Source organism: Dermochelys coriacea, chromosome 11 (assembly GCF_009764565.3).
Source record: "Dermochelys coriacea isolate rDerCor1 chromosome 11, rDerCor1.pri.v4, whole genome shotgun sequence".
NCBI classification, from domain to species: domain Eukaryota; kingdom Metazoa; phylum Chordata; order Testudines; family Dermochelyidae; genus Dermochelys; species Dermochelys coriacea.
Window position 1 is genome coordinate 8,665,283 of NC_050078.2, and position 14,716 is coordinate 8,679,998.

Here is a 14,716-nt window from a genome sequence, read left to right on the forward strand (position 1 = left end):
GTAGGGGGCTAATAGTCGTGTGCGTGCGCTCGGCTTGCTGCCGAGTTCCGCAGAGCGCCTGTTGCTGCGTGATCTGCGGGTTGGGGGGTCCCCTTTGCTGAGCCGGAGGAGAGACCCTCTGCTTCTCGTCTCCTCCCAGCCGCCCTGTGCGCCCCCAGCCCTCGTGGGACCCGAGTTCGTGCCCGGTGCCGAGAGCTGGCGGGGAGTCTCTGTGCATTGCAGCCGGAGCGGTCCCCGCCCTGCTCTCTGGGGCGCCAGGCGCAGACCCACGCCAGGGGGTTCCCCGGGGAGCCTCGCGCCGCACCAGCGCAGCCCCGGGGGAGCGAGCGGCTGCAGCAGGCAGCGCCGGGCTCTCTCCGGGGAGCCGAGCGGGGCTAGGTGACCGGCTTGCCGTTATTCCCCCGCCCACCGCTCAGCAGCGCGGGCCGCCGGACACTTGCCCGCCCCGGGGTCCCCCTCCCCACCGGCCCCCGGCGCCCTGCCCGTGTGACGCCACCCACCAGGCTGCCGGCTCTTCTCCGCTCGCCCTCGACCTCCGGGTCCCCATGTGGGGGCCAGGAGCGCGCAGCTTCGGATGTGCCCCCCCCTTCCAACTCCCCCCAACTCCGGGCGTTAAAGGGAGACGAGCCCGGGGCTCAGAGCCCCCTAGCTCCGGAGGGGGGGGGGGGTTAACAGCCGCAAACCGGCCATGGGGGGGGGGCGGGCGCCGCTTTGACTCTGGCCACGGCTTGACAGGCGCCTGGAAGTGCGCGGCGGCGGGGGGTGGGGGAGGGGCTAGAGGACCGGCAGAGCGAATATTTCCGCACCCGGAAGTGGCTGTAGCAGCCTAGGCGGCCGCAGGCTCCAGCTGCTCCGGAGCGAGGAGCCTACGGCGTCCCGGGTGTACGCTGAACGCCCCACGTGGCTTTCACTCCCGTATAAAAGTTTCAGTCGGAAGTGGCCCCCTGTCGTGATTGTGCGGGGGGGGGGGGGAAGGGGGGGATGAGCAGGCGGAGACCAGCGGCAGATAAGTGAGCAGCGAGCCGCTTCCACCCCCCCTCCTTCCCCCCCCCCCCCGGCAGCAAAACCTCCCCCCCCCCCCGCAGGCTGCGGCTCGCCGCCGGACAGTCAGGCGCGTTAAAAGCCACCCAGCCCCAGGGGCCCGGCAGAGCGCCGCGCACGCGGAGCCGGAGCCGGAGCTTCACGCGCCGCCGGGGGGCCGCGCCGACCATGAAGACGCAGGAGAGGCGGCCGGAGCAGCGCGCGGAGGCGCGGCGCTGAGCCCGGGGATTGGCTCGGGCTCGCGTTCCGTGCCCCCGGGGCCCGAGGCAAGGGCAGCCCGGCAGGACGCTAGCGCCGAGCCGGGACCCACAGCAGGGAGGGGAAGGGGTTGCATGTGCGGCGCTGACTTCCCACTCCCGGGAGCTGCCCGGCGAGAGGACCGAGCGGAGCCGCCCTGCACCCAGCGCCCGTGGCGTGGCTTTGCCGGGCGGGGTGTGGGGCACCAGCCTGGTTTCCTTCCCGCCGGGTTATCCGCTGGATTGCACGTAACCCGGCCGGGTCCCTCTTCCCCCCTCAGCCCCGATGACGCCAGACTGAGAGCTCGCCCCCCGGCTCGGCGGGACCTGGGGAACTGAGAGCCGCCGCGAAGGGACCGGCAGCCGCACGGCTCTCCCTGGGGATGTCCGCTGGGGAGTGAGCCGCCTGCCCTGTGCTCGGAGCTCCGCCTGCCGCCCCGGGGGCAGCTGCCGCCCCGCCCTACGGCCTCCCTCCTCCTCGACCCGCGCCCCCTGCAACCTGCTTGCTGCTTCTGCCGCTCCCCGGGCACCCTCTTCCCCCACCCAGCCTGCCGCCCCCTCCCCGGGCTCCCCGGTACCTTCTTCCCCCCAGCCTGCCGCCCCCTAACCGGGCTCCCCTGGTACCTTCTTCCCCCCAGCCTGCCGCCCCCTAACCGGGCTCCCCGGTACCTTCTTCCCCCCAGCCTGCCGCCCCCTAACCGGGCTCCCCTAACATCTCCTGTCCCCAGCCAGCCGCCCCCTCCCCGGGCTCCCCGGTACCTTCTTCCCCCCAGCCTGCCGCCCCCTCCCCGGGCTCCCCTGGTACCTTCTTCCCCCCAGCCTGCCGCCCCCTCCCCGGGCTCCCCGGTACCTTCTTCCCCCCAGCCTGCCGCCCCCTAACCGGGCTCCCCTGGTACCTTCTTCCCCCCAGCCTGCCGCCCCCTCCCCGGGCTCCCCGGTACCTTCTTCCCCCCAGCCTGCCGACCCCTCCCCGGGCTCCCCTAACATCTCCTGTCCCCAGCCTGCCGCCCCCTCCCCGGGCTCCCCGGTACCTTCTTCCCCCCAGCCTGCCGCCCCCTAACCGGGCTCCCCTAACATCTCCTGTCCCCAGCCTGCTGCCCCTACTTTAGACCTTAGTTCCCCGCCTCTACGCTCCGCTGCCCCCCAATTTGTCTCCCGCCCCCCTAGTGGCGCTGCTACCCCTCCCCACCCCAGCTTGGCTGCCACCGCCCCCTGCCCCGGGCGCGGCTGCCGGGGAGCGACCTGAGCGGAGCTGCCGGCGGCCGGGACTTAGCCGGACTCCCAGCAGCGGATCGGGACGGCCCCCAGCTCGGCCCCCCGCCACAGCGCCCGCTGCCCGCCATGGACGGGCCGGTTTGGAGCGGGGTCCTGGCCGCGCTGGTGGCTTGCTGGCTGGCGGTGGGCGCCGGGGGCTCCCCGACGCCGCCCCCCACTGCGGGGGGCGCCCCGCAGGACACCTGCACGTCCTGCGGCTTCCGGCGGCCAGAGGAGCCGGGCAAGGTGGACGGGGATTTCCTGGAGGCGGTGAAGCGGCACATCCTGAGCCGGCTGCAGCTGCGGGACCGGCCCAACATCACCCACGCCGTGCCCAAGGCGGCCATGGTCACGGCGCTGCGCAAGCTGCACGCCGGCAAGGTGCGGGAGGACGGCCGGGTGGAGATCCCCAGCCTGGACGGGCAGGCGAGCGGCGGGCCCCCGCTGCACGAGCAAGTGTCCGAGATCATCAGCTTCGCCGAGACAGGTGGGTTCCGCGTCCCCCCCGACCGCTCTGCCTAACCCACCCGGCCACCCATCTCAGCTAAGCCTCTGCATTATCCCCTTTCCCCCGTCCCCCCAGCCATTGTCCCAGCCGCTCCGCGTCACCCCCTTCCACCCATCCGCCCGTGACGCCGGCCATTTGTCCCAGCCACCCTTCCGCGTTACCCCCTTTCACCCATCCGCCCTGTCCTAGCCACTCCATCCCCCCAGCCACCTGTCCGCCCTGTGCCAGCCACCCTGTCCCCCCGGTCATCCGTCCCAGCCACTCTTCCACGTTACCGCTTTCCATCTGTTTCCCCGGCCATCCGTCTGAGCCACCCTACTGCATTACCCCCTTCCACCTGTCCACCCTGTGCCAGCCACCCCATCACACTCCCCCTGGCCACCTGTCCCAGCCCCTCCGCATCACCCCCTTCCACTCGTCTGCCCTGTGCCAACCACCCTGTCCCAGCCCCCTTCCACATTACCCCCTTCTATCCATCCACCCCGTGTCAACCACCCCATCCCACCCCTGGCCATCCGTCCCAGCGAACCCTCCACGTTACCCCTTTCCACCCGTCCTCCCTGTGCCAGCCACCCCATCCCACCCCCGGCCCTCCATCCCAGCAAACCCTCCACATTACCCACTTCCATTAGTCTGCCCCGTGCCAGCCACTGCATCCCATCCCCCACAGCTACCCCTCTGTGTCACCCCCTTCCATCCGTCCATGGATCCATGCCAGCCACCCTATCCCATCACCCGATCATCTGTCCCAGTCACTCTCTATATCACCCAGCTGTCTGTCAGTCCATCCCAGACACCCCATCCCAGCCACCCCTCTGCGTCAACCTCCTTCCATCCGTCCACCTTGTCCCAGTCACCCCATCCCACCCCCTTCCATCCGCCCTCCCCATGCCAGTCACCCCTCTGCATCACCCCCTTCCATACATCCTCCCTGTCTCAGCCACCCCTCTGTGTCACCCCTTCCATCCATTCACCCTGTGTCATCCACCTGTCCATCGGTCCATCCCAGCCACCCCATCACCCCGCCGTCTGTCTCGGCTCTCCCACCATGTCATTCCCCTTCCAACCACCCCTTCGCATCAACCGTCCGTCCGTCGGTCCACCCAGTCACCCCATCCCCGGGCTATCCATCTCAGTCACCCCTCAGTGTCACCCTCCTTCTGTCCATCCACCTCATGCCTGCCACCACGCCACGTCAACCACCTGTCCATCCATCCACCTGGCCATCCCCGTGCTTCACCCATTCATCCCAGCCACCCCTTTGCTTCACCCATCCGTTCATCCATCTGTCCCAGCTACCCCTCCACTTCATCCAGCCACCCACCCACCCACCCCATGCCTGCCACCTCTCTGCTTCACCCACCTAGCCACCCTTCTGCTTCACCCATCTGCCCATCCACCCCAGGCCAGCCACCTCTCTATATCACCCACCCGCCTGTCTGTCCATCCCAGCCATCCCTCTGTGTCACCCACCTGTCTGTCCATCCCAGCCATTCCTCTGTGTCACCCACCTGTTCGTCCATCCCACCCACCCACCCACCCACCTATCTGTCCAACCATCTCACGCCAGCCACTCCTCTGCATCACCCACCCATCTGTCCATACAGCACATGCCAGTCACCATTCCATGTCACCTACCCATACGTCCCACCCAGCCATCCCTCTGCCTTATCCATCCATTCACCTATCCATCCCATGCCAGCCACCCCTTCCACTTCACCCACCCATCCAATCATCCATCCACCCCACACTAGTCACCCCATCCCAGCCACCCTTCTGCTTCACCCACCCATTTGTCCACACCATGCCAGCCACCCCTCTCTGTCACCTATCCATCCATCCCACCCAGCCTCCTTTCCGCTTCACCCAGCCACCCATCCTTCTGTTCGTCCATCTATCCATTCCAGACACCCCTCTGCTTCACATACTTGTCCAACGATCCATCCACTCCATGCCAGTCACCCCTCCACCCAACCATCCGTCCATCCACCCTAGGCCAGCCATCTCTGCTTCACCTACGCATCCGCCCCCAGCCATTCCTCTGTCTCACTGATCTGTCCATCCACACCATGCCAGCCACCCCTTCTGTTCACCCACCCATCCATTCAAACCACACCGGCCACCCCTCCGCTTCACCCATCCATTCGTCCATCCCTTGCCAGGCACCCTTCTGCTTCATCTGTCCATCCACCCCAGGCCAGCCACTGCTGTGCTTCACCCATCTGTCCATCTATCCACCCATCCAAGACCAGCCACCCTCCGCTTCGGCCATCCATGCATCCTCTCCTCTGCTTCACCCATTTGTCCATCCCATCTCAGCCATCCCTCTGTTTCACCCATCTGTCTGTCCATTCATCCATTTCCCACATGCCAGACACGCCTCTACTTCATCAATCCATTCATCCATCCCATGGCAGACAATTCTCTGCTTCACCCATCCATCCATTTGTCCATCCACCCCTCTGCTTCCCACATCCATCCATGCATCTACCCCCCTACACGCACCTGTTTATCCATGCACGCATCCATCCATTCACAGCTCTGCTTCACCCATTCCTCCATCCATCCCATGCCTGCCATCCCTCTTCTACACCCATTCATGCATCCCATGACAGCCACCCCCTGCTTCACCCATCAGTCCATCTATACATCCATCTGTCCACCCACCCCTCTTCATCCATCCATCCATCCATCCGCCCATCCCATGCCATCCATTCCTCTGCTACATCATTCTACCTGCCCACCCTATGCCATCCCCCTGCCATCCACCCTCTGCTACCCCACACCATCTACCCATCCCATGCCATCCACCCATCTGTTATAATATTCCATCTGCCTGCCCCATGCTATCCATCTCTCTGCTACATCATCACATCCACCCGCCCCATGCCATCCATCCCTCTACTACACCATTGCATCCTCCCCTCTGCCAAGCTATTCCATCCATCTATAGATCTATCCATCCTCTTTTCCTCTACTAACATGCCATTCAACCCTCTCTGCTACCTCCATTCCCCACTCCTCTTTTACAGCCATTCCTTTACCCATGCCATCCAACCCTCTCTAGTATACCCAGTCACCCATCCATCACCTCTGCCTGACTGACAGATCCATCCATTTCCCCTTGTCCTTCAGCAATCTCTGTAACCCTCACTTATCAACTCCATCCATCTCTCTCTAATTCCTCTGCTACACCCACCCATCCATTCACCACATCCACTTTACCCACCTAACCACCATATCCTCCACCTCCTTTGCTATACTCATCCATTCATCTGTGCACCCACACCCTCCAGCCCCACTACTATATCCATTCATCTCCTCCCTCCATATGCTCTCAGCTCACTCCGTCCATCCATCCATACACCACTCGCATGCCTTACAGCCCTGTCTGTTCCATCATCCCGTCTCTGTATGTCTTTCAGCCTCCTTCTGTTGCATCCCTCCAGTGTACCCGTGTATCCACTGTACACATTCGCTGTACCCATCCATCTGCCTACCCACCCCATCTATCCATACTTCACCTGCACCCATGTTATCTATCCAGCCAGCCACCTAGTGCATTCATCCATCCACACATTTTATTGATCTATCCACTCACTCTGTCAGTCCATCTTTCCACTTAACATATCCATTTTCTACTATGTTTAGCCTTTTACGTACAATGTTTGTCCACCTGCTCTGGCTGTCCAGCCAGACAGCCGCATGTTCACGGTATCCATCCACCCACAATACCTGTCCATCAACCATATCAGTCCTGTTCGTCCGTCTGATCCATTCACTGTATCTATCTATCTATCTAACCTGCAGTAACCATCCATCTTTCCATTCATCCACTGGATCTGTGTCCTTTACATATCCATCTACACTGTCAATCCACTATAAGTACATGCCTGTTTTCCTGCTGTATCCCTCAATCAATCTGCTGTATCACTAAATTTATTTCTATTTCTCTGGGGTATCTGACTACCCACCCGTCTACAAAATCTATTAGTATGTATACCCCCCATCTGTCTACTGCATCTACCCAACTACCTATCAAAAGCATACATTTATGGTATCTTTTGTGTATAAACAAAATAGATATATACTTGTCTGTTTATAATCACATCAATATTTATTGATCTATATATTACATGTGAATATGTATCTCTTAGGTGCTCTTCTACCATAGGTAATATGCATATTTGAACTGATATAATGACACTATGCTGTTTATTTCCTTTCACTGTGATAACAGTTTATAGAAAAGTTGTGTGTTGACAAGTAGATTTTTTTTTTTTTTAACCATTTTCTTAGATGTCAAATGCTATAACATCACTGCTGGGGTTGCAGTTCTATTCAGTACTCAATTGACAATCACTTATTTTTGCAACATCTTCCAAATTTGTTTTATATAAAACGTATGTAGACACAGCAAACATAAGGGACCAGAAACATTATATGCGCTGCCTGGGCCTAACAGACATATTTTGAAGGGACCTGGGGTGACACAGTAAGACTCTGACTTTACAAAACCCCCAAAAGTTATATAGGTGGACAAAAAGAAGAAAGGTTCCTGGGCAACCGAAAGGGATACATATCTGAGCTTGGCAATATACTGAACGCAATCAAACAGATTGTAACAGATTAGAAATACCTGTCCATCCAATAATTTTAAATAGCAGTCAGGAGAATGTAATTAGAACATGTAGGTTAAAGGCACCCTAAAAAGGCTAGACTGGACATTTATCATCTAAAGCATAGCTGTGTGATGCTCATAGCACATGATTCCAGCAGATACAAGTAGTTCTGGTGCCTTTCATGCAGTGAATACTTTTGGTTGCAAATAATGTATTAAAGCTAGACATTGGGTGGAATATCAGTGATAGTTTCACTCATTTAATTGTGACATTAAGAAATACATTAAGACCAGTCAATGAGGATATTACAATGACCACGGCTGCTTCATTTGACCTCTTTTTAGCATTTATGGGCGGAGGAAAGGCAGAGATCAAAATCTGATAGGCGATACCCTGCTACTTAGGAAGAGTAGATATAGATTAGTTTAACCCTTTGTACGAGTGGACATGCTTTTGAGAACACTTTCCCTGGTGTTTTGGATGCTATCTATTACAAATTCTCATATGCTAATCTTAACAAAATCCTTAATTAGTCACTGAAGCTTCACTGGTTGTTAAAAAGCCTTTCCTGTAAAATCCAAAAGGTATCTGAAGGCTGAACCTTTTCCTAAACTAATTAGTAGATATCAAGGTACAAATGCTGTATTTTTTCAGAGTACCCTTATACCCACTTGAATCTCTCTGGCTCTCCAGAGCCATTCCTCTGAATAATTTATATTGCTTTCTTTGGATCTGACATGTTGGGCTATGGCCTGGTTAGATTTTTGCTCTGAGAAGTCACTTTTTAATGTATTTCTAGTACAAATTCTGGATCTCTAATTCAGTGCATTATTCCTGGCTAATAAATTCTCTCAGCAGTTTAGATTATTTATCTTCTAGTATTGTTTCTGAATCCAGAATTTCTCAAATAGTACATTTTCTTTGTTACTTAATGTTGCTGGTCTCTCCTTCTCTTGCAGATGATATGGCCTCATCTAGAGTCCGCCTCTATTTCTTCATCTCAAATGAAGGGAACCAGAACTTGTTTGTCGTTCAAGCCAGCCTGTGGCTTTACTTGAAGCTGCTTCCGTATGTCTTAGAGAAAGGTAGCAGGCGAAAAGTAAAAGTCAAAATCTATTTCCAAGACCTGGACACTAGCAACAAGTGGAATGTGGTCGAAAAGAAAGTTGATCTCAAAAGAAGTGGTTGGCACACTTTTCCCCTGACCGAAGTTATCCAGGCTCTGTTTGAGAAAGGAGAAAGGAGACTGAACCTGGATGTTCAATGTGAGGGCTGTGAAGAGTATTCAGTGCTGCCAATTTATGTGGACCCTGGGGAGGAATCCCACCGTCCTTTTTTAGTAGTGCAAGCCCGGTTAGCTGATAACAAACACAGGATCCGGAAAAGAGGCCTGGAGTGTGATGGCAGGACCAATCTATGTTGCAGGCAACAGTTTTACATTGACTTTAGACTCATTGGGTGGAATGACTGGATCATAGCGCCATCAGGTTACTATGGGAATTACTGTGAAGGGAGCTGCCCAGCCTACTTGGCTGGAGTCCCAGGATCAGCTTCCTCTTTTCACACTGCGGTAGTGAATCAGTACCGCATGCGAGGGCTGAACCCAGGCACCGTGAACTCCTGTTGCATTCCAACCAAACTTAGCACAATGTCAATGCTGTACTTTGACGATGAATACAACATTGTGAAAAGGGACGTTCCCAATATGATTGTGGAAGAATGTGGTTGTGCTTGATTTAAGGTGTGTTTCGGGGGGGGAGAAAGAGAACATTCCCATACTAGATGGTGTTGGAGGAATTTTCACTGTGTATCCAGGCATCGGTGTTAAGTCACTGTGGAAAAGTCTGGCAAAAAAAAAAAAGTTTCACATCGGTGTCAGGACAGTGGCAGTTTGTGGATCTTGGATATTTAAATATTCTACCATTTGTAAACTAATGCTATGAAATACTTTACACACACACACACACACGAGATACAAGTAACAGGAAGTCAATCACCAGTGACAACATAACTAAAATGCCTGCCAGTACAAGTGAATGGCTAAGCAGCTGTTTCCCCACCTGCCTGGAAAGTCAGACTGAAATGAGCTCTATGTGCTCATACAAAACAACACAAAAAAGAGAGAACATAATATATTCTTGCACGCAGGTGTCAAAATCACCAAACTTAAAAATGACCATCACCTCTTGGGTCCAAAGGGAAGCCGCAGTCCACCTGCCTATGCAGGTGATCACTTCCTCTTAATTTAAAATCTCCTAAACACCACACATATCCTTATCTTCCGACAGCACTTCCAGTAAGGAATATCACATGATAAAATGAGAGAGAGAGAGAGAGAGAGAGATACACATAAGCAGCTACTGTAATTCTGAGACTTGCTGTATTCTTCTAAATCACGTTTGGTTGGCAGTATTTGATGCTTTAACTGACTGCTAGAAATCCATGGATGGCTATTTCTGTTGTGCCATTGAAAAGGGGCTTTTCTGTCCTATCTGGATTGTGCTGACCATTAGCATCTCGCTGTTTTAAGAACAAAAAATCAAAGTTGCAATCTGTGTATTTCAGCAGGAGACTCTGCAAGGACATGTAATGTGGGAGAAAAACAAACAAAATAAATGCTACCACAACTAAACCAATGAACCCTAAAAGGAATTACAGTAACATGGTGGACACACTCTGAAAAATGCTGTGCATTTAATAAAAGGTGAAGAACATTTTAACAAGTCTTGGAAAGGAGGAGAGTGCTTTCAATTTCTTTACCAGGAAGTGTCAAGGATGGCCATTAAGATCAGAAAATAAAGATGCAGCATAGCACTTGCAAACTGTTTAAATGCACATATTATAGCACTTGCAGATTTCAATGCCTTGAAAAGTGGTACTTGATAGTGCACTTATCTTTGCTCACTATCTAGGTAAACAGGTGCCGCATGAGCTATGCAATTTAAAGTGTTGACCCATACTAGACAGAACTGGACTTATGATATGACTTTTTATATTTTTTTATACTTGAAATTAAATCTTTTGCTTCTTTTTTAAAGCGAATGATTGCTTTTAATGTTTGCACTGATTTAGTTGCATGATTAGTCAAAAACCTGCCATTTGAAAAAAGTTATTTTTATAGCAGCAAAAATGAATACATTTAAATGTATTATACGTAAATTTTGGAACCAAAGAGGCCAACATATTTAGTTATAATTTTTATGAGATGGCAAAGCTATCGTATATCATGTAGTTGTACTGAGCAATCCTCACAAGGCCTACCAATTCTTTCAGGGTACAAAATGGATTGTTTGTTCTATTCAATGTCTTTTCTATACTGTACGCACATGGAACGTAGAGTGAAAAAATGACTGTTCTAGAATACATTACAATATGTACATCCTTTAAATCCATTTTTTATGTTTATTTAATAAAGTTCCTTTTAGGTTCTGTTCCATAGTAATTTAAAACCAAACAAGTTTCACTTAGATTTGCTGTTGAAGTATTTTGCTTTTGTGTACAGATTAAGTAAATAAAAAGATTGAAAACTGGATGAGCTTTTATGCATGTCACCTCCTGGGGAGCTTGATTACATATAATTTACAACTCTCAGGATTAAGGGTGAGGAGAGTGGGTAAGATGGAGCATGAACCTACTATAAGGGTTGCCAATTTTGGTTGGATGTATTCCTGGCCGTTTCCTCACATGACATAATCTTTAATTAAAGATTAACCTTTAATTCCTGGAGGCTCCAGGACAATCCTGGAGGTTTGGCAACCTTAGACTGTATTAACGTTGCTCACCCCAGCAAAGTCTGGGGTCCAGCCCCGATCCTGGCCTGAAAATCATATATTATGCTTTTCCAGCTTCACAGGCACCTGAACAGATGTCAAAGAAGTATTTTCAGTTCATGTCTTTTTTTTTTTTGTATGTCGTGAAATCTGTCTTCAAGCACCACTTAAGGGACAGTCAAAAGTCAGTTGTTAAGCAAGCAGGTTCTATAATTATGGAATACAAAAATGACTTGGGCCCAGATCCTCAAAGCTATTTAGGCATCTAAATTGAAATCAGTGGGAGTTAAGCACCTATGTACCTTTGAAGATCTGGGCCTAGGTCACTTTTGAAAATAAGATTTGGGCTCCTAAATTATGTAAGCACTTTTTAACATTTTACCCAATGTCTGGGCAATGTCTGTTGCTCTTAGGTGTGGAATGAGTTACTGGTTTTAGCACAAAGCTGGGGGCTAATAAATCATGAGATCTAATCCTGGCTCTTGACAATGACCCAGCCCAGGGACTTAGACCAACATGTTCAAAAGTGGGCTCTGATTTTGAGTGCCAATTTGAGGCACTATAGGCTTGATTTTCAGAAGCGCTGAAGTTGTAGGGGCTCAGCATATCTCAACAGCAGGTCCCATGTATCTCAAGTTGAACACCCAGAAAAAGAGGCACCCAAAATGCGAGGCTACTTTTGGAAATGTTGGCCTTCATCTTTTTGCTTCAGGTTGCCCTCTCTATAACATGGGAATAGCATTTATCTGCAGCTGTTGCAAAGGTCGCAGGTCACAGCAGGTGTTGTGAAGGTTAGTTAATGTTTGCAAAAGTGCACAGTGGGCCAGATCCAAAGCCCATTGAAATCAATGGGAGTCTTTCACGTTGACTTCAATGGGCTTCAGCTTAGGCCTTGTAAATGCTACATATTATTCAGTCCTGCTGGTGCGCTGAGGTTCTGGAGCTGGAAATCCATGCTCCTTCCTCATTTAAAATATTCTAAAAGAAGTAAAAACTAAGTTCCCTACATGGAACTCTTACTGGTGTTAATGAGCGTTCTGTGAAAGGCATGTCACAATATGGTGCACCAACAGAACACGCAATGGATCGACTTTGCACACTGTGCATTTCCACTGGTAATAGATAATTGCTCAGAAATCATCCAAGACTCACCTGCTTTGCTTTGTCACTTCTGAGAGAGAAGAAGTCAGAACTGGAAATTAACAATGTATTTGTTGTACAGTCTGTTCACACAGCAATAATATATGAAAATGAAAGTCAGTATAGACAGATCATGAAGCAAGGGTTAAACTTCATATACTTTGCCACAACTGGCTACAGATCTATAATGTTAGTTTAAAAAAAAAAAAGCACAGTTGTGCCTAAGTACTGAGGATTTAGGCTTGGATTTTGCAAAGGTGCCAACGAGAATAAGGTACCCAATTCCCCTACAGTCCTTTGAAAATCCCAGCTTTTATGCTTAATGAATTTATTATTCTTAAAAATAATTGACAGTGACTTTCTGCTTAAAAGATTGTGAAGCACTTTACAAAATATTTCAAGATTCTTTCATAAAGCAAAAGATTTTTCTGAGAGCAGTTTCTGCTTTCACTAACGGTGTCAGCTTGGAGTAACTCCACTGATACACTCTAGTGCAAGTAAGCACAGATTCTCAATCTCTGTCTCAGTCTCTCTCTCTCTCTCTCTATCTATATATACTCTGTACATGATTAAAATGCATCCACCCTTTTGGATTGGAATCAGCAACTGCTTAACTGAGTACAACAACTTTACACATCAGTTTAGAACTAAGCATTGAAAGTTGAATATACAGGGGCTATTTACTTACATGCCTTGGTGTTTGGCCAGGAACCAGCACCTGCCTCTTGTGCAAAGTACCACTGGATCTTTAATTATCTTGAGTGATCAATTCTCTATTCTATATCTCTATTCAAATGATAGATTTCCCTGGTCGCTCACAATTGTAGCAACCACTTTTACATCAGTATAACTCAATTGATTTCAGTGGAGTTATTCCTGAGTTGTTCCAGAATAGGTGAAAACAGAATTAGGCTCTATCGTGGTCTTCTGGTGTAGCTTTTGGAATAACTTTTAGTAAGCTGTTGTGTATTTCAGTAATTACCACAATTAAATGAAATTACATAATTGGTGTGATTACTTGGACTCACATAACCACTCTGTGTAACATGCCATATTTAAAATCTTTGTGAAATATGAGCTGTAGCCTGTTTTTTTTCAGTATCAAATCTAGGGCCTGATCACATGCACAGAACTCCTGTTGTCTTCAATAGAGAATGTCTGTGTGCAGAGGGCTTGCAGGCTCAATCTTACATATTTCTTATTTTACTCCGGTTTTGCCACTTCTATCCAGCAAGAACCCTCTTTGAATGTACCCAGTTGTCACTGGGATTCCCTTTGCAAAGTGATGAGCTAAAGTTTTATGGTGTCATGGCAAACACAAGCAGCAGTGGCTGAGAACTCTGTGGCACCATCAAAATCCTGATGTATGCACATGACAGCCTTATATTAAAGATGATTTCCTGTGTTTTGTTGTCTATATTTTATTCACCCCCCCAAATTTAAAGGCAAAACATCGATCCGATTCATAGACTAAGGCTAAATCTCCACTGGAATTAGAGTTGTGATAGCAGCTCTAGTAAACATAGCTATGCTAGCTTTAATCTAGCTGGCACAGCTAAAAATAGCAGTAAAGATGCTGTGACAGGGGCCCCAGTGTGGGGTGTACAATGGGAGTTAGGCACCTAAATACTTTTCAGGGTCTGGGCCCTAGTGACTGGTGGTAAGAGTGTATGCTTTGTAGTTGTAGGGTTGAATCCTGCAATGAGCTCAGTGGGGGTACAGTGGTTTGCCCATGCGGGATTAGGGCACAGCTGTTATTATGAATTATTTGTATGATGGTAGTGTCAACAGGCTCCAGCGGAGATCAGGGCCCCATTGTGCTAGGAACTGCACATACTCATGGTAAGAGACCATCCCTGCCCTGAAATGTGTACAATCTAAATTCATAAACACAGACGACAGGTAGAATGGGAAACTGGTGCACAGAGAGGCAATGTGACTTCCTTTGGCTCACACAGACTAGCAGAACATCCGGGACAACAGCCCAGAGCTTCAAAGTCTCAGTCCTGTTCCATGTGGCCTGAAGCATGTTGCGTCTCCCAATTAAGGGCTCACTCCTGCAAGGCGCTGAGCACCTCACGGAAGTTCAGGATGCTTTATGCCTTGCATATCCCAGCCCCAACTGAAACAATGTAATTTAAAAAT

The 14,716-nt window shown here is 51.0% G+C and overlaps 1 protein-coding gene across 1 annotated transcript; it reads left to right on the plus strand.

The window, feature by feature from the left end:
• The first annotated feature begins 2,095 nt into the window (after positions 1–2,095).
• INHBB (inhibin subunit beta B) lies at positions 2,096–12,767 on the plus strand. The gene is made up of 2 exons (XM_038421208.2): positions 2,096–3,018; positions 8,621–12,767. Exons 1-2 carry the CDS (start codon positions 2,619–2,621, stop codon positions 9,394–9,396), a joined length of 1,176 nt encoding a protein of 391 aa, XP_038277136.1. The 5' UTR covers positions 2,096–2,618; the 3' UTR covers positions 9,397–12,767.
• The last annotated feature ends 1,949 nt before the right edge of the window (positions 12,768–14,716 follow it).

Excerpts from the sequence above, each read along its gene's own strand:
- INHBB (XM_038421208.2), top strand. The coding sequence starts at position 2,619 with ATGGACGGGCCGGTTTGGAGCGGGGTCCTGGCCGCGCTGGTGGCTTGC. Across the intron at positions 3,019-8,620 it reads CATCAGCTTCGCCGAGACAG|ATGATATGGCCTCATCTAGA; the intron begins GTGGGTTCCGCG and ends CTTCTCTTGCAG.